The sequence below is a fragment of the Neoarthrinium moseri genome (genome assembly GCF_022829205.1).
Source record: "Neoarthrinium moseri strain CBS 164.80 chromosome Unknown scaffold54_Wmoseri_CBS_16480, whole genome shotgun sequence".
Taxonomy (NCBI): Eukaryota; Fungi; Ascomycota; class Sordariomycetes; order Amphisphaeriales; family Apiosporaceae; genus Neoarthrinium; species Neoarthrinium moseri.
In genome coordinates, this window is record NW_026055168.1 from 40,133 (window position 1) to 60,912 (window position 20,780).

A 20,780-nucleotide genomic window follows, 5' to 3' on the forward strand; every position below is an offset into this window, starting at 1 on the left:
GAACACGAGTTCGCAGCCATCAATTGCCGACATTCAATCTTGCATCAGATGCTGGTCGCCAAGAGGGCGAGAATCCTCTTCGACGGAATAAATCGGAGACAAAACACTCATCCAGAAAAAGCAATCTTGTTAGACAATTGATTGGCAGCAGGAGTTCAGAAAAAGGAATCAGTCACGTTGTACCAAGATGACTTCTTAATTGAGCACGTGATGTCGCGTAGCGCTTAGCCGCGTCCCTATCGACTCCACGCGCGTCCCAAGCTCCATCCCTCGACATCACCACTTCAATCCGAGACCGCATTCATCGCCCGCCCGTCCGTGACGCCGTCGTGGCACTAGCAACCAGGATATCGAGCCGAGCCCATCGGCTAGGTCATACACACAAGAGACACAATGCCTCGCCAATCCCCGCGCAAGCGCACGACTGTGGTATCCAAGACTGAGATCAAGACCGAAGCGCCCACGCCGAGCACCAACGGCGCCGCCAGGGCCGTGAAGAAGACCACCACGAAGCGCAAGGTCGAGGCCGTCGTGGAAGACGAAGAGGAAGAGGAGGAGCAGGACGTCAAGGCCGAAACCAAGGCCGCCACGACCACCACCGCCACCAAGAAGCGCAAGACCACGGCCAAGGCCAAACCCGAGGACGCCATGCCGCTCGCGCCGCGCACGGCGGTGGCCTCGCTGCAGAAGGCCATGCACATCGGGGCGCACGTGTCGAGCGCCGGCGGCGTGCAGAACAGCGTCACCAACGCGGTGCACATCGGGGCCAACGCCTTCGCGCTGTTCCTCAAGTCGCAGCGCAAGTGGGCCAACCCGCCGCTGGCGCCTGAGGCTATCCAGGCCTTCCACGCCTGCACCAAGCAGCACGGCTGGGCCGTCGACAAGCACTGCGTGCCGCACGGCTCGTACCTCGTCAACCTGGCCGCCGCCGAGCGCGCCAAGGCCGACCAAGCCTACGACGCCTTCCTCGATGACCTGCGCCGCTGCGAGCAGCTCGGCATCCGCCTGTACAACTTCCACCCGGGCAACACCAACGGCGAGGCGCGCGCCGAGGCCGTGGGCCGCATCGCCGCCCAGCTCAACAAGGCCCACAAGGCCACCAGCACCGTCGTCACGGTGCTGGAGAACATGGCCGGCCAGGGCAACGTGGTGGGTTCGACGTGGGAGGACCTGCGCGACATCATCGCGCTGGTGGAGGACAAGAGCCGGGTCGGCGTGTGCATCGACACGTGCCACGCCTTCGCGGCGGGCTACGACCTGCGCAGCCCCGAGGCGTTCCGGGACACGGTAGGGCGGTTCAACGACGTGGTCGGGGCCGGGTACCTGCGCGCGTTCCACATCAACGACAGCAAGGCGCCGCTGGGCTCGCACCGCGACCTGCACGCCAACATCGGCACGGGGTTCCTGGGCCTGCGCGCCTTCCACAACGTTGTGAACCACGATGCCTTCGCCGGCCTGCCCATGGTCCTCGAGACGCCCATCGACCGCAAGGGCCCCGACGGCAAGACGGTCGAGGACAAGCAGGTCTGGGCCGACGAGATCAAGCTGCTCGAGAGCCTGGTCGGCATGGACCCGGAGGGAGAGGAGTTCCAGGCGCTCGAGAAGAAGCTGCAGGCGCAGGGCGCGAGCGAGCGGAACAAGATCCAGGAGCAGGTCGATCGCAAGGCCGCGCAGGACGCGAAGAAGGGCACCAGGGGCAAAGCGGCCAAAGGCAAGAAGGGGAAGAAAAAGGCCGAGTCGGACGAGGAGAGCGGGTTAGATTAGGGGTTGAGCAAAGGGCAGGTCACACGAACCAAAAGGCGGTAAAAAAAAAGGGGGGGCCGAAGCGTTCAAAAGGTAAGAAAGAAGAAACTCAGTTTTGTGCAATTGGGGGTATGTAAAACTGAAATGTACAACAACCAACCACCAACGCCTCCTGTATACTATAGACTCGATGAGAGATCAGAGGATCCCCGCAACAGAGACAAAATTTCCATGATTCCAAGTCTCTGAGACCCAAGCTTTGCTTGCTGTGCTGCCAACGCCTGTTGTGTATGTGCAAAAGAAACTTCGGGCTCAATCATTCTATGTCCACTTCCCTGCCACGGTAGCAAAAAGTCCAAGTCACTCACTCCCTTTCCAGCTCGAGAGCCACTGCCCTCTATTCCCAGAATTCAGAATTCTTAGGTCGGCCGAATAGATACGGCATCTAGACTCCGCGCGAGCGGCGCGATCGCCGGGCGTCCTACTTCCGGTTTCGTGCGCTGGCGAAGCCCTCGACGCGGCCCATGAGGGCCTTGAGGCCGATGCCCTTCTCGCAGTTGGCCTCGAGCCAGGCCTCCATCTGCTCGCGCACGCGGCGCAGGCCGTTCATGACGGGCATACGGGCGCCATCCTCGCCGTCGACGAAGGAGCCCGGGTTGAGCAGGACGTCGAAGCAGGCGGCCCAGAGGTCCGTCTGCCAGTAGCGTTTGAGGCTCTCGCGGACGCGGTAGCGGCGGCCGGCTGCCGTGCCGAGGCCGCCCTGGTCGCAGCGGGCCGTCTCGATGTAGCGGCCGAACAGCAGGCAGTGCACGATGCCCGCCAGGCCGTGGTAGTCGATCTGCCAGGTCCAAGGTCGGCCCTCGCGCATCTCGGCGCAGTCGGCCGCCGTGGTCTTCCAATCGGCGATGAACTGCACATCCGGGTCGAAGGCGCGCATGTCGATGCCGCGCCCAAAGTCGATCATGACGATCCCGCGGGAGCTCCAGCCGCCGCTGCCATCAGCATGCCATTGGCTGCTCAGAGATTGATCACCGGCGAGAGAGTCCAGGCGGAGGAGACAGTTGTCCACCTTGAGGTCGCCGTGCAGAATCTGCTTCGAGTGCAGGGCCTCGACAGTGCGTAGCAGCTCGATAGTGAAGAACATGGCGAGGGGCTCATCCATGGCTTGGGAGGGCTGCTCGCGGAAGAAGTTGACAACATCTAGCAAGGTGCCATGAGGGTGATATTGCAAGAAGAGGAAGCCCTCGTCTTGGTATAGGTGCAATTCGTGCGCAGCGGAGATGCTGGCAGTTGCGCGGTGTTGAGGGCCGAGACGTGTAGCTGACAGGCGCATCATGTGGAATTCCCAAGCTGTCGGGGGCAACTCCATCTTCAATGCTTCCTGCGCGGCTCGAGACGTAGTGGCAAATGCGCCCTTACCCATCTCGATCAATGCCTCCTCTCCATCTTCTGCATGATCGTCGGGGCACGAGTTTTCCACGAGGTAGACAGGGGCGAAGGCACCAGCACCGAGTTCCCGCTTCAGTGTGTAGGTCGACTTGATCTCTGGAAACTCCAGAACAACAGGGGTGCCGATGCTGCTTCGGTCGTTGCCACTCTTGCCAGCCTTGGCCCCAGACTTGGAGAATCTGCGAACTTCTGCGCCACGGTTGCAGCGGCTGTCCCGATGGTCAAAGAAGCCTCGGTAGGCGTCCAAGGGAGGGTGCATGCTGTTTAAGATTTCTTCGCGAACTGCGGAGTCGACCGGGTTGCACTGTGCGTCCTTGATGATGGGACCTTTCTGGATGGTCTTGGCAGGTGCCGTGGCCGTCTTTTGCAATTTTGGCTGGGCGATTTTGACGGGGGAGCGATTATCGCCAAGAATCTCTCGCAGGGGGCTGCTGAGAGGCTCAAAATCTTCATCGTCCTCCTCTTCCTCGTCATCTTCCAATATTTGCGAAGACACCGGGGTGGCGGTATACCGCGACTTGGCTGCAGTGACGGTAAGTGACATCTCAGTCCGCTCTGTTATCGGCGTCATGAACGGGAGGCGATTGTTAGCCACCTCGACCGGGTCCCTATACGGCCGAGAGTTGGGAACATAATCCTCTGGCGGGATGGGTACAAACGTCGTCCAACCTTGGGGCGGTGCCTCATCCGTGGGCGTCTTGATGTCGCGACGTTCTCGGGGGTCGATTTCACCAGTAATTTGGCCAGAGTGGTCTTCATCGCGGACGTCGATAAGGTCCGATTCGTTACCCTCCTCGTCCGCCATGTCAACATCCTCACCGTCGATATCTGGGATGTGCTTCCGGGCAGTGAAATCTGACCACTCGCTTACGCTCTTCACATCAGAGGTCTCTTCGTCATGGTCATGGTCATGGTCGTGATCATCATCATCACCAGCCTCACTCATCGAGATCTGGCGAGTAGTACAAGTGCTCTCACCACCACTAGTGTAATCGCCGTCTGTCATGTACTCATCGTCGTCGCTCTCATCCTGGCCCTGTGATGGCTCGAGAGGTGCGTTGAACATGTCGTAGATCTCATCGGTAGCCGCCCTGGTGTGGAGCGTCATGGTGGGCTCAGCCGTGCTCCTCTTGCGAATCTTGGGTCCAGATGGCGAGTCCAGCTTTGCCTTGACTGTGAAAGGTGGTTAGCAAATGCCCCCCTCGTTTGCTTCGTAAAAGAAAAATAGATCAATGGGTTGGGGATTGGAAGTACTTACTAACTTGCGTTTCGTTGACCTCCATCATTTTCTTCTTCTTTGGCTTGCTGGGCTTTTGATGGGCCTTGATGGCGCCGTTCTCGTCCAGCTCGACCACGTCGTGGTGGACGACCAGCTTGGTCGCAACCTTCTGGGTCAATACATCGACCGGTGAGTTCTCATCAATGAAGTCCTCCTGTCCGTTATCAAATTCACTTTCGTATTCCTCCCACGAACAATCCAACCATCCTCGGCTGGCGGCCCATAGCTCTTCAAAACTAAGCTCTGTGCCTGGCTCCTCGGGCGTCGGGTAGACGGCTTCGAGGTTGACAAAAATACGTTCTCGTTTGCCGTTAACGGGATTCACGATCACCTGGTGTTTTGACGGTGCAATGACAATATGGGACTCTGCTATTCTTGCTAGGGACTGAAAAAATACAAATGCGACAACCGCCAACAATTAGTCCTATGATCATCAACATTTGGCATTGGCCGAATTGGGGGAACTGAAATCAGCGGCTTACCGGATCCCTGAAGATGGACATCTTGGGTGCGCTGCTCTTCTTCCCTCCTGCCTTGAGCGTCTCTCCTGCCCACGGCTTGGGCTCCATTGTGTTCTCCTTCTTGCGGTCCGCCAAAGACCCGATACTGTCCCAGCCCTTGGAGCCTGATCCCATCGACGACATGACCGGTGCTGCTGCGTCGGCGTCCGAGAAGATGGCGAGCTTTGACTTGGTGGGTTTCGAAGCGGCGCCGCCCACGCCCAGGTTGGCCCGTGGTGCTTGCGGGTCGGCTGCCCGTGCGCCTGCGAAAGGATCGACCTTGGCAACGAGTGCGGCCCTGACGGTCGGTAGAGCAGGAGATGAGGGCGCGTTAGTATCGTCGGGCTGCGCAGCGCGTCGTTGTTCGAACTCGTTGAATTTGCGCAACAGGCGGGCCACGGGTCTGGCCTCACGCTCGAGGCCGAGCTTGTACACCTCCTCGGCCTGATTCCACCGGCCAGCACCCTCCAGCCAGGCGGCGTACTCCTCGTAGAAGAGAGCAAGCCCCTCGCCGATATTGTGTCGCGACAGAAACACAAAGGTCTCGCGCGGGGCGTCTGAGAAGAAGTTGATGTAGTGCATCCAGAGTTTCAAGTATCTCGGGTCATTCTTGTACTGCGACGAGCCAATGAAGGACTTGGTCGCACGCTCAAGCAGCGTGTGTAGTTGCGACTGCGGGGTCGCTTGTGCCGAAGGGTATGCGTCGAAAGTCCACTTCACATATCTGTCGAAGATGTCGAGGGGATCATCCGACTCGGAGAGGGCGGCGACCTCAGCCTCGTACTGTGCTCTTGTGCGCTCATTTGCGTCCTTGATGTCTGAGGGCGTCGGCAGCTGCTGAAGGGGTGTGGGCGAGTATAGTTGGGCCAGCTTCTTTGCTGACCGGCCGCCAGGAAGAGACTGGATGTTCTCCTTCTGGCCTTCGATCACATCGAAGTTGATGAGATCTTCCGACGGGGCCATTGCGGACAGTCCGGTTACCGAATTCGCAAGACAGGCCCGGCAGTGTATCTGGTCGTGGATTCCTAAGTGTTAGTTGCGAGATCTTAGGAGGCGTGAAAGGGCCGTCATGTGGAGCGGGTTTGTTAGTTATCGCAATCAAAACCCTTGTTGACTGTTTTGGCGCCGCTGCCGAATTGGCAGTCAGGGGACGCCGTTGATCGTTGCCCTGACAACCAACACCTACCACAAGCCACAAGCCACAAGCCACAAGCCATAAGCCATGAGCCCCAAGAATTAGGTAATTTGACGCCACAGTTCAGCCACAACTGAACCACAGCCCTCTGGCCCTTAGAGGACCCCAAGCCACCTGGTCTACACTGCAGCTTTCCGGCAACTTGCAAAGGGGGGGGGGGGTCCCGCTCTGGGCGACAAGTCGCATAGCCGAGGTGCCGGTGGTTTTCGTTCTCGCGACTCTCTCCTCTTTCTTCACCTCTCACTTCCTATACAGACCAACCTCGCACGCTGGTCCTGCTTTCTTGTTGAAACGACAGCCACCTATAGGCTCGCCCTGGTAACCCTCCCCCATCGCGGCTTTCGCGCTAAGACATTCACGAGTTAGTGCTCGGTGAGAAGGTGCCAGCCATGGCTTACAAGCAGTCGCATTTTGTCTATGACACTATTTTCAACCGATCAACCGAATAAGCCCGAGCCATCCCTCGCCTTTCCGATCATAATCCGTATCAGTCATTCTTCGTTCCGGGGTAGCCCGTCTACCCTTTACATGTTGACGGCCTCGCGGAACTTCTCGCCGGCGTAGACGGCGTTGTCGCCCAGCTCCTCCTCGATGCGCAGGATCTGGTTGAGCTTGGCGAGACGCTCGGAACGGGCCGGGGCGCCAGTCTTGATCTGGCCAGCTCGGATACCGACGACGATGTCGGCGATGGTGACATCCTCGGTCTCACCGGATCGGTGGGACACCATGACGCCCCAGCCGTCGGCGTACGAGTCCTTGGCGGCCTGGATCGACTCGGTCAGGGTTCCGATCTGGTTGACCTTGAGCAGCAGGGCGTTGGCGGCCTTCTGCTCGATGGCCCGCTTGATGCGCAGAGGGTTGGTGACGGTCAAGTCGTCACCGACAATCTGGAAGTTGGAGGTCTTGTAGAAGTAGCTCCAGGCCTCCCAGTCGTCCTCGGCGAAGGGATCCTCGATCGAGACGATGGGGTACTTGGTGGCCAGCTCCTTGTACTGATCAGCAAGCTGCTCGTAGGTGAGCCACTTGGAGGGGTCGCTGTCGGGGTTCTTGAAGTCCAAGTCGTACTTCTTGGCGTCCTCCTTGTAGAACTCGCTGGATGCAACGTCCATGGCGATCTTGATCTTGCCGGTGTAGCCGGCCTGCTCAATGGCATCGGTGATGAGGTCGAGGGCCTCAGCAGCCGTCTGGATATCAGGTGCGACACCACCCTCGTCACCGACGTTGCCGGCAGACTGGCCGTACTTCTTCTTGGCCAGAGACTTGAGCTTCTGGTAGACCTCAGCACCCTGGCGCATGGCCTCGGTGAAGGTAGGTGCGGCCGAGGGGACAATCATGAACTCCTGGAAGGCCAGACGACCACCAGCGTGGGAACCACCGTTCAGGACGTTCATGAAGGGAACGGGCAGGACGTAGGGCTTCTTGGTGCCAGCGAGGTCGGAGATGTGAGCGTACAGCGGGACGCTCTGGGCGACTCAGTCAGCTACCTGGCCATGGGAAACTTGGAGAAATGGGGTCACGGAGGAACTCGTCAGGGAGAGTAGTTGGACTTACCTTCTCAGCGGCACCAGCCTTGGCAATGGCCAAAGAGACACCCAGGATGGCGTTGGCACCGAGCTTGGTCTTGTTGGGGGTTCCATCGAGGTCGATGAGGAACTTGTCGACCTTGGACTGGTCCTTGACGTCAATGTTCTCCTTGATGATGGCGGGAGCAATGACCGAGTTGACGTTGTCGACAGCCTTGGTGACACCCTTGCCAGCCCACTTGGTCTTGTCACCGTCACGGAGCTCGCAAGCCTCGTGCTGACCTGTCCGGGGCCGTGTTAGTCTACGACGCTATCGTCTACGATGCTTCACGGGTTGCACGGGGGCCTCGAGGGGCGATGGAAACGTACCGGTGGAAGCACCCGAGGGGACGATGGCACGGTGAAGGCCGGTCTCGGTGACAACGTCGACCTCGACGGTGGGGTTGCCACGAGAGTCGTAGACGGAGCGGGCGTGGATCTTCTTGATCGCCATGGTGTCTAGTAGTGTGTGATTCTGTCGTGATGAATGGTGTCAGTCAACAAGACGGGGCTGGCGACCTTGTGTTTTGTTTTGCAGACGTAGACAGGACGGGAAGGTTTAGGTTTATTTAAAGCGACAAAAGGGATGTGCTCAAACAAGGCCAAGACCCGGACTTGGAAGTGATGGCTGTCGTGTTTGGACGTGTTTTGCCATGTTTTGGATGCCACTCGGTACCCAGATATATGCCTCATCGCCACGCCACGGCCTGGTGCACTGGTGAAATTTGAGGCAATGGGCAACGGACAGGAGCAGAGGTAGGTGGGGTAGCTGTGCTGGGCTGTCACAGCCCTCGCAAGCTCGCCCGAGCCTTTGGGAAGGGCGACGGGAGGTTCTGGGTCCTGTGTGCTGCGAGGCGGATGCTGGGGGATCTGAGACTTACACGTTGGGTGTGCTGGAGGTATGGGAAGGGTATGAAGGTTGACAGGACGAAGTTACAGTCCGGGCAGAAGGTCAAGATGAAAGCTCGAACTTGGCCGTCTTGTTTCTCAGGGCATGGGAAATATTGGCGGGGTTCTCTGCATTGGCTCAGCGGTCAACCCTGCGGGTTGAGGGCGGGCTGGGCGGCCGGAAGGCAGGTGGGTGGTGGGCACCAAGGCGCATCATCCAGCGGCCAGCGGCCAACGCCAGCGCCAGCACCATCCATTGCCTGCAAGTCGAGCCAGCACCTGGGCAGTCTCAGACAGACTCGCTGCCCGCCCACTGCCCATGAGGGCCATGAGGGGTCGAGGTACATGGCCCGCCATACTAAATTGCACCGTCGCCCAAGTCACCTCCGCGGACTGGCCGAAGCTCCCAGCTCTTCCCCACCAGAAGCTCCGCGCCCGGGCCACGGCGGCTGCCAACAAACAGAAACGAAACCTGCCTCCAGTCCCCCGTCTGTCTCGTCTCGTCCGTTGCTGGTGCTGGTGCTGGTGCTGGTCAACAAATTCTGCCACTCTGCCACTCTGCCACACTGCCCACTCCAGCCAGAGACATCGCACTTGGTCAATCCTGGCCTGCTGATTGGCTCGACGTCTCTCCTGCCCAGCCAAACACTCCTCACTGTATCGGACCGTCTCTGTCATCAGGGTGCCTCTTGGTCTGGCTGCCCGAGGAACGGACTAGGCTGGTACTGCTAACGTTGCTATGATGAATTGAGTTTTGTCATCGCTGTCCACATACGAGTTACGGTAGCAACCCCCCAAAGTCTGTTTCTTCGGAGCCGTCCGCGGCTACAAGTGTAAACCAGATCTGAGCTCGGCATACCTGCCGAAGAGGATACGAAGGAAGCAGATTGCGCTGCTTCATTCTACTCGGCCCTCGGGAGGTCCTTGCAGCCTTTGCGGCCCGGATCGTCTTTTTATCTACTGTGTGTCCATAGGAGTACAGCCCGTACTGTTCGTTAGAAATACCACATTCACTGCTGCAAATCTATCATGGCGGTCAGCCGCCCGCTTGCATGCATCTTGCTTGATCGTATACTTACGCCGCAGTAGCTGCGAAGATCTCGATGGTGCGTGCGTTTGTCATTGTTGCCAGAGCTAGGGAGAAGCAAGCGGAGAACAAAACCACCAGTCCGAGTCTCAGGTTGTTTGACTGTACCATGTACAGAGCAATGACTGAGCAGAGTGGCAATAGAGAGGCAACAACAGTCGCAATAACCCGCAGAGCCACCGCCAGCTTGTGCTCAGAATAATTGTATATCCCAGCGCCGACCGTCTCAGAGGGTATAGGCTTCTACAACGACAGATTAACATCCGATCTGGATAAGAAGCGGGGCATCTTCTTTGTTACCTGAAAGCTCTCACCAATGAGATGATGGAGTGCAGGGACTAAACGTTCAGCGAACCATGCCGAAAACGCATCAGGCGCAGTTCGAACGACGAGTCCTACCAGATCATTCTCGTACTGGCTTTCCCAGGACTTACGATCAAGACCAAGCAGAGGAAAAGAGCCCATGCCTGGTCGTTCGAACCAGTCTCGAAGGAAGTCGAGGTCGTACTTTCGCGGTTTTGAGAGTTGCGAAAGATGGTGCTGCTTGATCAGAGCAGTATCTGTTCATTACGCCATTCAGCATGCGTTAGGCTGCTGTATGTGACCAGGAGACAACGCACTGAAGGCATCCAGCTTCTTCCTCAGGCCCTCAAACTTTTCCCACTGTTCCCTGTCTTCGTCGGAAGTACACCGACTCAATGAAAACCAGTCTTTGGAGTGGTATTCTCTATCCAAATGCCGAGAGTCTCGGTGTGCCAACTCGGCTAGCTCCGTTTCCAGATGTGTTATTTCGGCCTGAAGATATAGGAGGTTCTGTATGTTCAGCGCTTTGAAGCGACGTAATATGGCATATTCGCCATGAGTTGCCATCAATTTTGCGACCTTTGCGTAGCCATCCATCGTGTCACGAAATGTACATCATCGCAATCGCGATTTCAGCATATCAAGAAGCCGTTTCGGTCGCTCTCATATATCCGATTCGAGCGGAATCGTCAGGCAAACTTGCATATGCAGGAGCGTGCAGCTTGCCACAGCCTGCCTAATATCCAGCCTTATGCAACTCCAGATACGCCGCGATGGCAAATTCAGTCTTGTGCTCTTTTGAAGCACAGCCCTGTTACCAATCAGCTGTCATTCGACGTGGCACCAGTACCATCGAGATGGCGCACCTCCTTAATGGCGAATACGTCTACCGTTCACACCATTTCACCTCCCCAGTGAAACATGCTCCCTCACAGAGTCTGTTGCCTGTTGCTGGCTCCTCAATAGCTGTGTTCGCAACTTCGACAGTGCGCACAGGCAAGGGCTGGCCTCAGGTCAGAGTGACACCCTGGTATAGATGCTCGTGTTTCTTTGGCGTGCTGAGGAGTCGATGTTGCAAACTATTAAATCCTTTATGTGACCTTGAATCTCTTTCCCGCTTTGCTGTATAATACGTCATATGCATGTTGGCGCTGTCTGTCTAACAGTCCCAATAATGTCCGTGTACGCCAACACAACTGCGCGGAACTTTACTCCTGAGCAAAATAGGGAGTTTAAGAGAAGACACTTAGACAGACGGAGGGCCTACGCTATAGCTGATCTTCTGAGTGGTATCCCTCAAGATGTCGACCAGGAGGAATGGGAGGAATGGCACGCACAAGCTATCCAGGAGAATGTCAGAGATATTGGCAAAGGAGATGCATTCATAGTGAGCCCATTTACTAGTATCTCACTGATGGATTCATACTAAATCACCGTCCCAGTGTCCCGCTGGCCAGATTGAAGAATGTAGAGGCCAAGAGGTTTTGGTGCGCGGCGAGTCACATCTAAAATGGGCACAGATTCACAACCCTACAAATTCTCTTGTGTTTGATGCGCAAGTCATCGAAGACTCGGGAACTGGGGTCAACTTCATTCATCCAGCACTGGCACAAGCCTGTGGTCTCCGGATATACCCCACTGCGCCAACTGTCCACAAAGTCATAACCGGCCAGCAGTTCCGGTCCGACAAATGGGCTCAGGTCGAGTGGATGGGCAAGCCGGGGAGACTTGGCACCGATTGGTTCTATCTAGCCCCGGAGGAGGCACCCATACAGCTTCTCGTGGGAAGACGTTTCCTCAAGGAGAACAAGGGGGTGTTCCTGAATGAGAAGCCCGAGGTGGATCCTGTACTGCTCAACGTGCAAACCAAGAAGACGGTGAGATCCTAGTTGATTACCTCTCAAGGTGCTGAATACAATGCTCACGGCGGTGGCAGGCGTCAGAAAAGGCTCAGATAGAGGCCAACCGCGTGGCGGCTGCAGCTCAAGCTGCAGCTTTAGAAAAGAAAAGGAAAGAGCAACAACAGAAAAATAGTCAATCGAATAAGGGAGCTGTTGACTCGACAAATAAACACTCCGCTCGCCGATGAGGACTAGTGGTCAGGCTGAAGGCGAGGCCGTTGGCCGGCCTCCTCTTGGTACGATATCTTCGAACTTGGCAGTCCAATGCTCTGAGTCAAGGTGGTAAGTCTCGATCGATAGAACTCACTGTATTCTGGCCACGTGCCCACTAGACTGTGAGTGTTCACCTCGTGGGTTTACTTGGACTAACAAAATCGAGCGCAGCAATACCAAGCGAAGACCAATTGTCTTGCGTTCTTGCCTGGTCAACCTTACACATAATGAGAATCTCAATCGAACAATCTCAAGCTCTTAATCGAAATTGAAGTTTTGCTGCTATAAATCTTCCACTTTCCCACGAAGTGTCTCGGCAGGTGATATCGCGCATTATAGTATTCCGTAGCCTAGCTATAGCCCTGCCAAACCTGGTCAGACACCATGGCGGATGGCGCAGCCCAAACATGCATGCGATAGACCCCGCAACCGCTCGCCGGGCGATTGCTGAAACACCTCTGCCGTTGTCAAATAAATCCATCGCAACCTGTCACACACGTCGCCGACACCCTATCCTCGTTGCGCGCCAAGCCATCGCATACACAGTAAAGGGAAGAGGATGCGATAGCCATCAATTGTACCCTGTTCATGGGGGACTCGTCGTCGCAACACATGAACAAGTACCAACAGAAATACGTCGAGGCTGTGTTGCACCAAGCTTTCGTGGACGGTAGGCAGTTCGACGACATCGACCAAGTCGAGGCCTTCTTCAGAGAGAACAGCGTGCCGGCAGACTTCGACAAGAATTCGCGAGACATCTTCAATATATTCCTGCGAGTCAAGGCCCGAAGCCGCTTGCCATTGACTCCAGATGGGTCCAACCTCGGCTCGACCGGTCCTCCTTCGGGAGAAGCACAGCCTGATGGAGACAGATGCGATGCGGACGTATCGCCCACCTTCACGGATGAAGTGAGTCTTCGTTCGGCACCCATCACGGAGTCTACATCTGAATTCGACTCGATCGGGCGATATACTGACTTATACAATAGGACCCATACTGCATCAGTTTCTGGGTCGCGCGAGCCGATGAATTCAAGGTAGCCAGTGCAAGGCGATGTTTAGGGAAAGAATGTTTCATGTCCAGAGACGTCGCAGAGTTGAACCGTCTCGACATTAGAGATCAGCGAGTGCTTCTCAAGTGGCACCCAACAGGCAGGAGGCTCGTGCCGTTCTGGCAGACATGGTATCGCATTGTTGACCAGCAGACCATTGAGGGCTGCGAAGTCGCCATAGGCGAGGAGTGCTCGACGCAAGATCACGACCTCCTAGACAGCGACGAGATCGAGAGCAGTGAGGATGCCACCACCGAGGAGCTCGTAACAGCTCGGTCTAGGGATCTAGGTATGGCCACCGCCCAAGAATGGACAGCGCGCGCTCTCCCCCCTCTCCATGGAATGCAAGCGCTGACTACTCAGAAGCAGTATATGATTCCCAGCCAACCTCGCAGTTGGATGAAGCCGAGTTCGAGCAGACATTGGCGCGCCTAAATATGTACTCGGCTCTGAATGTGGTCAACGCAAAGCGGAAAGCCGCACCACCTGCCCACGCGCAGTCGTCGTCCCAGGGCTCCAAAAGGCACAGAACCAGCTTGGGTGGCTCAAGTGCGCAGAGCATGCAGAGCAATGCTCGCCAACCGTTCTGAAATACTGGTTACCGCCAGATCCACCATCAAACACAAAGTTCGCTGTTGGAAATTCAGAAAGCAGCAGTGTTACCAGATGCTTGTGGCTCATGTAGCCTCAAACCAACATGTACCGAATGAATCAGCCTAATTAGTGTTCTGCATTAGGTTACCTCGAGCCTTGGTTCTTGTAGATTCTTGAACACTTTCAAATACAGCATCTCTGTAACATGAAACCAGTCACGCACACTTCGATGGCGGCTCGGCTCTGACAGCGCCTGACCTAATAAATGACGCTGTCACCAACAACTTCAAAGGGCACTCAAGGATGCGCCGGCTACAACTTCTCGTTTGGGGGTTTGGGGGGGCGTTTCAGTAGGAACTCCGGCCCGGTGCTTTTCAGGGAACTCGAGCGGCGGCTCAAGCTCGTCCTCCGTCTTTGACTCCAGCGGTGATCGACGACCTTTCGAGTACAAGCTTGCGGTATGAGCACGCCATCTGACTGAGCCTAGCGACTAGGGCTGGTGTTTAATGTCACTTGCAGGAATGCCCTGCAACTAGGCAACTAGGTGTTTTTATAGCAGCGAAACTCTTTAAATGACTAAGCACTGAAGAAACTACATGGAACTGTAATTTAAAACATCGCAGTAACTCCTGCTTTATTTCTCGGACACATTTCTATGCTGTTGAACTAGTAGCGCCATCTCCGCAAACGTGGGTCAAACGATTGTGACTCCAGATGTTGCTCTTTCGATAAACACCAAACGAAGGCTGCAACTCATGACACGGCCTGAGTTCGCTATAACAGAAGAATTGGACCTGATGACTATGATGAGAATGACAGTCACTTGACCCGTCCTGAAGTATCTTCCCATTTCTAACTCATGGTAGTCATTATTGAGGCATCTTCGCACATCAATATGAAATAAGCACCGTGGCTTGCCAAATGCCAGAAGTAGTCGGCATTGTATTTCATTCGAAACAGTTGACCAAGAATTGCTGTTGAGTGTACCAACAATTCAGCCCCAACTCTATCGGTCACCCACGCTATTGTTGACATGCCTAGGTACTTTTCTATGCCAGCGCAGCAGCTTACACGTACCCCCACACCAATAATCCTACCGACGTACAAGGATCGTTCACAACTGTGTGCAAATCAGACCCTCAATTGATCTCAGGGACTGGTTCATCTTCATCATGACAACTGCTCGTCATCGTCCGATGCATATAGCTTCAAACATTCTCTCAGGCCCGCGGGGAAGTACCTTGTCCGTATGGATAGCTTAGACGCAACTTCCAAGGCACTGGATAGGAGAACCAACAACAAGAAGGGCGTCCGGCCTGCCGGTTCGGTTCATCGCCATGCGGCTCCTCAACGTCTTCACCCGGGAGCTCGAAGACTACGTCAGCGATGCCGCGCCGTCCTACGCCATCCTGTCACACACCTGGCACGATGACGAGGTGACGTTCCAGGACATGCGGGACCCCGAGGCTCGTGAAGGGGAGGGGACGAGGGGCAAGAAGGGCTACGCCAAGATCGAGGAGTGCTGCCGCCAGGCCGTCAAGGACGGCTACGGCTGGGTCTGGATCGACACGTGCTGCATCGACAAGTCGAGCAGCGCCGAGCTGTCCGAGGCCATCAACTCCATGTACTCGTACTACCACAACGCGGCCGAGTGCTACATCTTCCTGGCCGACGTGCCGGCGGGCAGCGGCAGCGGCAGCGGCAGCGGCGGCGGAGAGGGCGAGGACCCGGGGGCGCCGGGCTCGGCATTTCGGCGGAGCCGGTGGTTCACGCGCGGGTGGACGCTGCAGGAGTTCCTGGCGCCGCGCAAGCTGGTCTTCTTCGACGGCGGGTGGGGTGTGTGCTTGGAGATCATCCGGCTGGACATGTTCGTCGGCACGGCCAAGACGTGGGAGCACTACTTCGGGCCGGCGCAGTACGCGCTGCTCGAGGAGATCACGGGCATCGACGCCGCCGTTGTGGCCACGGGCGACTTCCGCCGCGTGCCCCTGGCCCAGCGCTTCTCGTGGGCCGCCGGCCGCACCACGACCCGCGTCGAGGACATGGCTTACAGCCTCCTCGGCATCCTGGGCGTCAACATGCCGCTTCTGTACGGCGAGGGCGAGGCCGCCTTCCGCCGGCTGCAGGAGGAGGCCATCCGGACGCGGACCGATCAGAGCTACTTGGCCTGGGGTCTGGGTATGTCGTGGACCGAGATCCGGAACACCCTCAGCTTCGGCCGCGTCCTGGCCAAATCACCGCATGTGTTCAAGAACTGTGGCAGACTGGCATCTCTAGAATCCGGCGACGTGCTGACACTGCCGATCCAGTCCCTGTCCAATCGCGGCTTGCAGGTCGAGTTGTCGCTGCTGCCGGTGGACAACGACATCGGTGTTACCCTAGCTCTGCTGCCTTATGGCGGGCAGTCTGATCAAGTCGCCATCCCCTTGGTTCGTTGTCTAGGGACATCGTACTACAGGAGGCTGGACGGGAGCCCGCCTTTCGTGTGTCCCAGGGCCAACGTGCTCCGGAAAGCCAAGAAACAGACCATATACCTCCTGGATGATGACGGCACCGAGCACATGTTCTACGACTGGAAGCACCGGAAGCGCAGCTGGCTATCCCGGTGGCTCCCGCTTCATCGGTTTGAGGGCGAGCTACACTTCGACTTCAAGACCCTCCTGAGGGCCGGCTATAGGCTCGAGTCCTGCTTCCCCCCGGTCCGCGACACGGCCAGGCCGTCGCAGGTCTCGGGCGTGCGACCCGTAGACATCAACGACCCGGAGGTCGAGGACGCCTTCATGGTCGACTTCCTGGCCATTGTTCTGCGCAAGGGCGCGGACCGCATCGGGCTCTATCTGAAGTTCCACGCCGGGTTCTCGCGGGCGCACAAGCGCCGGGTGAGCGACATGGCCGGGCTGTGCACCTTCCGGGTCCACGGCAACTCGGCCGCGCTGGTGCTGGCATCGACGCAGAGCCAGCGCAACGCGTGGACCAGGGGCCTGATCAAGATGAGTCCCACGTGCATGGGCCCGGACTGCCCCAGCACGGAGCATCTGCACCTGACGCACGAGTTGGATGAGAGTGAGGCAGGGCGGATGTTGCGCGTCGTTGTCAAGTTCCGCAAGACGGATACCCTCTCGTCTGGTACCATATCGTAAGTTTTCTGCTTTCCGTATCTTGTCTGTGTGTTATCACTGACAAAAGACTAGACTCAAGGCGCCGCCATCTCACACGCCTCTCAGGGGATACCTTGTTTACCAATCTCGTGGCAATACCTCGCTGTCCCAATATGCCTGAGCCCCTATTCTCCCAGATTATCTCCGAAACTCGCCATCTTATCTGCCAATGTGCCAAGCAACATGGAGTATTTGGTAAAAGATCTCAATATCGGGTCCTATACCCCTTCACCGATGTCATGAAGGCTAAATTTGCCACGATGCCAACTTCCAGCGCAACTGCTGGAGCGCCCAACACATTGGAAAACTAGTACTGCGAACATCAATGCTCGCTACAGTCCCAGGTCTGTTCATATATGCCTGGTAGCCTCGAATGCGACTCTAACTATACGATGAAAAGAGATAACGGGTTTGGTAAGATGCTCAAGCACCCCATGCTGTAGGTTGAGGACTGGGAGACTTGTAACCGATATCGTCAGATCAGAATTTAGCCACTTAGACAGCGACATCGAGTAAATAGTCGCCAGCTCATGTGCTGACTTTTGACTTACACACAGTTTAAGTGATAATGCATCTATAGGTAGATGGCCACTACGGACTCATGTCTTTTATGGACGGACAGTTTTGAATGGAGACGAGGTTTTTCCATTGAACCTACTCGACCTTCTGGGTCTAGTATAGTATCTTAGCTGGCACTCACATGCGTCGAGCCACCCACAGTTTGGATGGCTCCCGCATTCACTGTATAGGTCTTAATCTAGGACCACATCATTGTCCCAAGTTCCTAATAGACCTCATCAATCGTGGTCATGATTTTATGACGCACATTTCTACAACTGAGCCTTGTATCCGTTTTCCTTGACCCACGAGGCCACGTCATCTCTGTCACGCTGTAGCCAGGCGATCTTACTCCTGATCGCGTCCTTACTCTGCGACAGAGGTTGAATGAAGGCCTTGGTGTCAACGTCCTTGAAGAAAGCCTCAACCTTGTCAAGCTGCTCTTGCTTGGCGAAGCTGCTGGTGCAGATGGTGACCATGCTGCCAAGGATAGGCGGGTTGCCGCTGAGGCGCTTGTAGATTTCGGGCCACTTCTCGGTCAACCAGCCCCAGAGAGCATCAATGCCCTCGGCGTGGCTGCGAAGGCCGCTTGCTGGGAGATATAGATCTTGACTCTTGACCTCGCCCGAGAGGACCAGGTCAAGCGTCTGCTGGATGAGAGCCGGCTCCTTAGCTCGGCCCAGGCAACGCAGGGCGGTGTTGCGTTCATCGCTGTTGGTTGAAGTGCGGAAGAAGTTCAGAATGGCATCGTACTGCGTCTTGTTAGCATCGATCGAGAACCCGTCCGCGAAGGACATTGCTTACCTCTGCCTTGCCACCGTACTTCAGAGACATACTGAAGACGCTGCCGCGGATGTTCGGGTGGACAGCCGACTTGTCACCAGCCATGTACTTGTTGAACATCTCCTTTGCGGCATCTACAATCTTCTTGTCGCCAGCCATACCAGCGGCGCTGAAGACCATGGCCTTGAACTGCTGCTCGATGTGACCATCCTTGTCGGTGAAGGTCCAGCCGAGCTTGTGGGCTCTCTCGCTCACAAGGTCCTTCACAAAGGCCTCGAGGCCATCCTTCACAGACTTATCCTCAAAGACCCAAGCAGATTGAACTGTCGCGACACGAGCAATGATCTCACTCCAGACAACGAAGGAATCCTCGGTGTCAAAACCCTTCAACAGGTTCAGGACACCAGAAGTCTTCTGGTAACCAGAGACGGCAAGAGCGCCTGCATCAGCAATCATGCCAGCGCGGTCCTCAACACTCAGCAGACCTTCCTTGGCGGCCTTTCCGAGCTTTTCAAGGCGTTCGGGAGAATACGATGTTCGGTAGATGCTGGTGTGGTTGGCATTGAGCTTGAAGAACTCTGAGTCCTTAAGCTTGTAGTTGTCTTCCCTCTTGGACAGGGTCAATGTCTCGTCAACACCGTCCTTGGTTCGTAGTCCCAGGAAAACGGGATACAGAACCTTGTCCTCCTCAGGCTTGACATCACCGGTCCGGAGGAATCGGTTCTGCTTCACGTGGATCGAGCTATCACTGTTCTCAGTAACCTGAACGACGGGGTAGCCGACGTTCTTGGTCCAGATGGACATGATATCCTTTACGGGCTTGCCGCTGGCGTCTTCCAGAGCAGCCCATAGATCCTCGGTCTGCGTGTTGCCATAAGCATGCTTCTTGATATACCGTCTGACACCCTCTAGGAAAGTTTCCTCGCCCAGGTAGGTGGAGATCATGCGAAGGACACATGAGCCTTTGGAGTATGAAATAGCATCAAAGATCTGATCCACCTCGCTGGCCTTCTTCACTGGAACTTCGATAGGGTGACTGCTCCTGAGTGAATCCAGACTGAGGGCACTCTGCAGATTGTCGGTAACGTAGTTCTCCCAGACCTTCCACTCGGGGTAGAAATGGTTGCAACCTAAACAAATAGTCAGAATCCGAGTCAAAGGAGAGTCATCGGCGTCACTTACTCAGCCAGCTCATCAACGTAGCAAAACCCTCATTGAGCCAAAGACCCTCCCACCAGTCCATAGTCACAAGGTTTCCAAACCACTGGTGGGCCAACTCGTGCTGGACGACCTCGGCAACGCGCTCCTTGGTGGCAGCACCGCTGGTCTTCTCGTCGTAGAGAAGATCGACCACTCGGTAAGTAATCAGACCCCAGTTCTCCATGGCACCAGCCGCAAAGTCAGGAATGGCGACCATGTCCATCTTGGGCAACGGGAAGTCGGCGCCGAAGATCTTCTCGTAGTAATCCAGAGTTCGGGCCGCAAGCTCAAGAGAGAACCGGCCGTGCTCGATGTCCGAGCTTGGTGGGGCATACACTCGAATAGGCACGCGGAAGTTCTTGGTCTCAATGTAGTTCAAATCACCAATAATGAAGGCGACAAGGTACGTCGACATCAAGGGGGTGGGGTTGAACTTGACAGCCTTCTTGGTTGTGCCATTGATCTCAGAAGTAACCTCGGACTCGGAGGCGACGTCCATGTTGCTCAGGCACGTGAGGTGCTTGTCGGCGATGAGGGTGACAGTGAACTTGGCCTTGTGCAGTGGCTCGTCGAAGCACGGGAAGGCGCGGCGACAGTCATTGGCCTCCATCTGGGTGGTGGCCAGGATGCCCTCGGTGCCGTCGGGCTTCTTGTAGGTCGAGCGGTAGAAACCGGCCATGGAGTCGTTCAGCTGGCCGGTGAACTTGACCTCGAGGGTAGCCTTGCCGCCTGCGGGGACTGCATCCTTGAGGTCGATCTTGGAAACCTGCTTGGACTCGTCGTAGGTGACGGCCGAGGAAGAGCTGCCGGGTCTGTGTGTGAGCATGTTGCGGCGAAGTATAGCAGCTTCGGCGGGGACCTACGTTACGATCTTGTCGCCGTCCTTGACGCGGGCGCTGTGGATGTCGATCTCGATGGTGTGCAGGGAGATGGACTTGGTCTCCTCCTTGACGTCAAAGTCGATCAGCACGGTGCCCTTGAAGGTGAACTTCTCAAAGTCGGGCTCGAGGGTGACATCGTAGTGCCTCGGGATCACGTTGGTGGGCAGCAGCTCCCGGCCCTGGGTGGGGTCGGGGTTTGCGCCGCCCGTGTGTTCGATGTCGCTGCCGGCGAGTCTGCACATTTTGTTGAGCCGCTGGTAGGAGCAGTGTCTGGCCGGGGTGGTGTTTCTCAGCGAGGAGGGCGCACGCGAGGAGGGCAGCGGGCGGCGTGAAGTGGTGACACGGGTAGGAGGGACAGGTGTAGAGGCAGCTGTGGTGGTGGTGGTGCTGAGGGGGCGTGGAGCCGAGCTACATAAGCTTCGAGGTTGTTAGTC

General features: G+C 56.5%; 8 protein-coding genes across 8 annotated transcripts; 4 read left to right on the forward strand and 4 right to left on the reverse strand.

Annotated features, from left to right (window-relative positions):
* Positions 1 to 393: 393 nt before the first annotated feature.
* Positions 394 to 1,764, forward strand: JN550_010423 (uncharacterized protein; the record flags this gene model as incomplete). Its single annotated transcript, XM_049308675.1, has 1 exon — positions 394 to 1,764. The coding sequence occupies one exon, from the start codon at positions 394 to 396 to the stop codon at positions 1,762 to 1,764; it is 1,371 nt and encodes a 456-aa protein (XP_049167556.1).
* A 460-nt stretch (positions 1,765 to 2,224) lies between these two features.
* On the reverse strand, positions 2,225 to 5,934 carry JN550_010424 (uncharacterized protein; the record flags this gene model as incomplete). Its single annotated transcript, XM_049308677.1, has 3 exons — positions 2,225 to 4,365; positions 4,451 to 4,802; positions 4,954 to 5,934. 3 exons carry the CDS (start codon positions 5,932 to 5,934, stop codon positions 2,225 to 2,227), a joined length of 3,474 nt encoding a protein of 1,157 aa, XP_049167557.1.
* A 756-nt stretch (positions 5,935 to 6,690) lies between these two features.
* On the reverse strand, positions 6,691 to 8,182 carry JN550_010425 (uncharacterized protein; the record flags this gene model as incomplete). The annotated part of the gene is made up of 3 exons (XM_049308678.1): positions 6,691 to 7,629; positions 7,718 to 7,971; positions 8,059 to 8,182. 3 exons carry the CDS (start codon positions 8,180 to 8,182, stop codon positions 6,691 to 6,693), a joined length of 1,317 nt encoding a protein of 438 aa, XP_049167558.1.
* A 1,391-nt stretch (positions 8,183 to 9,573) lies between these two features.
* Positions 9,574 to 10,603, reverse strand: JN550_010426 (uncharacterized protein; the record flags this gene model as incomplete). Its single annotated transcript, XM_049308679.1, has 4 exons — positions 9,574 to 9,640; positions 9,696 to 9,946; positions 10,004 to 10,263; positions 10,324 to 10,603. The coding sequence occupies 4 exons, from the start codon at positions 10,601 to 10,603 to the stop codon at positions 9,574 to 9,576; spliced, it is 858 nt and encodes a 285-aa protein (XP_049167559.1).
* Positions 10,604 to 11,180: 577 nt separating this feature from the next.
* On the forward strand, positions 11,181 to 11,895 carry JN550_010427 (uncharacterized protein; the record flags this gene model as incomplete). The annotated part of the gene is made up of 2 exons (XM_049308680.1): positions 11,181 to 11,393; positions 11,449 to 11,895. 2 exons carry the CDS (start codon positions 11,181 to 11,183, stop codon positions 11,893 to 11,895), a joined length of 660 nt encoding a protein of 219 aa, XP_049167560.1.
* An 837-nt stretch (positions 11,896 to 12,732) lies between these two features.
* JN550_010428 (uncharacterized protein) lies at positions 12,733 to 13,762 on the forward strand (the record flags this gene model as incomplete). The annotated part of the gene is made up of 3 exons (XM_049308681.1): positions 12,733 to 13,029; positions 13,110 to 13,461; positions 13,542 to 13,762. 3 exons carry the CDS (start codon positions 12,733 to 12,735, stop codon positions 13,760 to 13,762), a joined length of 870 nt encoding a protein of 289 aa, XP_049167561.1.
* Positions 13,763 to 15,103: 1,341 nt separating this feature from the next.
* JN550_010429 (uncharacterized protein) lies at positions 15,104 to 17,045 on the forward strand (the record flags this gene model as incomplete). The annotated part of the gene is made up of 2 exons (XM_049308682.1): positions 15,104 to 16,902; positions 16,958 to 17,045. The coding sequence occupies 2 exons, from the start codon at positions 15,104 to 15,106 to the stop codon at positions 17,043 to 17,045; spliced, it is 1,887 nt and encodes a 628-aa protein (XP_049167562.1).
* A 709-nt stretch (positions 17,046 to 17,754) lies between these two features.
* JN550_010430 (uncharacterized protein) lies at positions 17,755 to 20,588 on the reverse strand (the record flags this gene model as incomplete). The annotated part of the gene is made up of 4 exons (XM_049308683.1): positions 17,755 to 18,234; positions 18,287 to 19,395; positions 19,448 to 20,277; positions 20,329 to 20,588. The coding sequence occupies 4 exons, from the start codon at positions 20,586 to 20,588 to the stop codon at positions 17,755 to 17,757; spliced, it is 2,679 nt and encodes an 892-aa protein (XP_049167563.1).
* Positions 20,589 to 20,780: the final 192 nt, after the last annotated feature.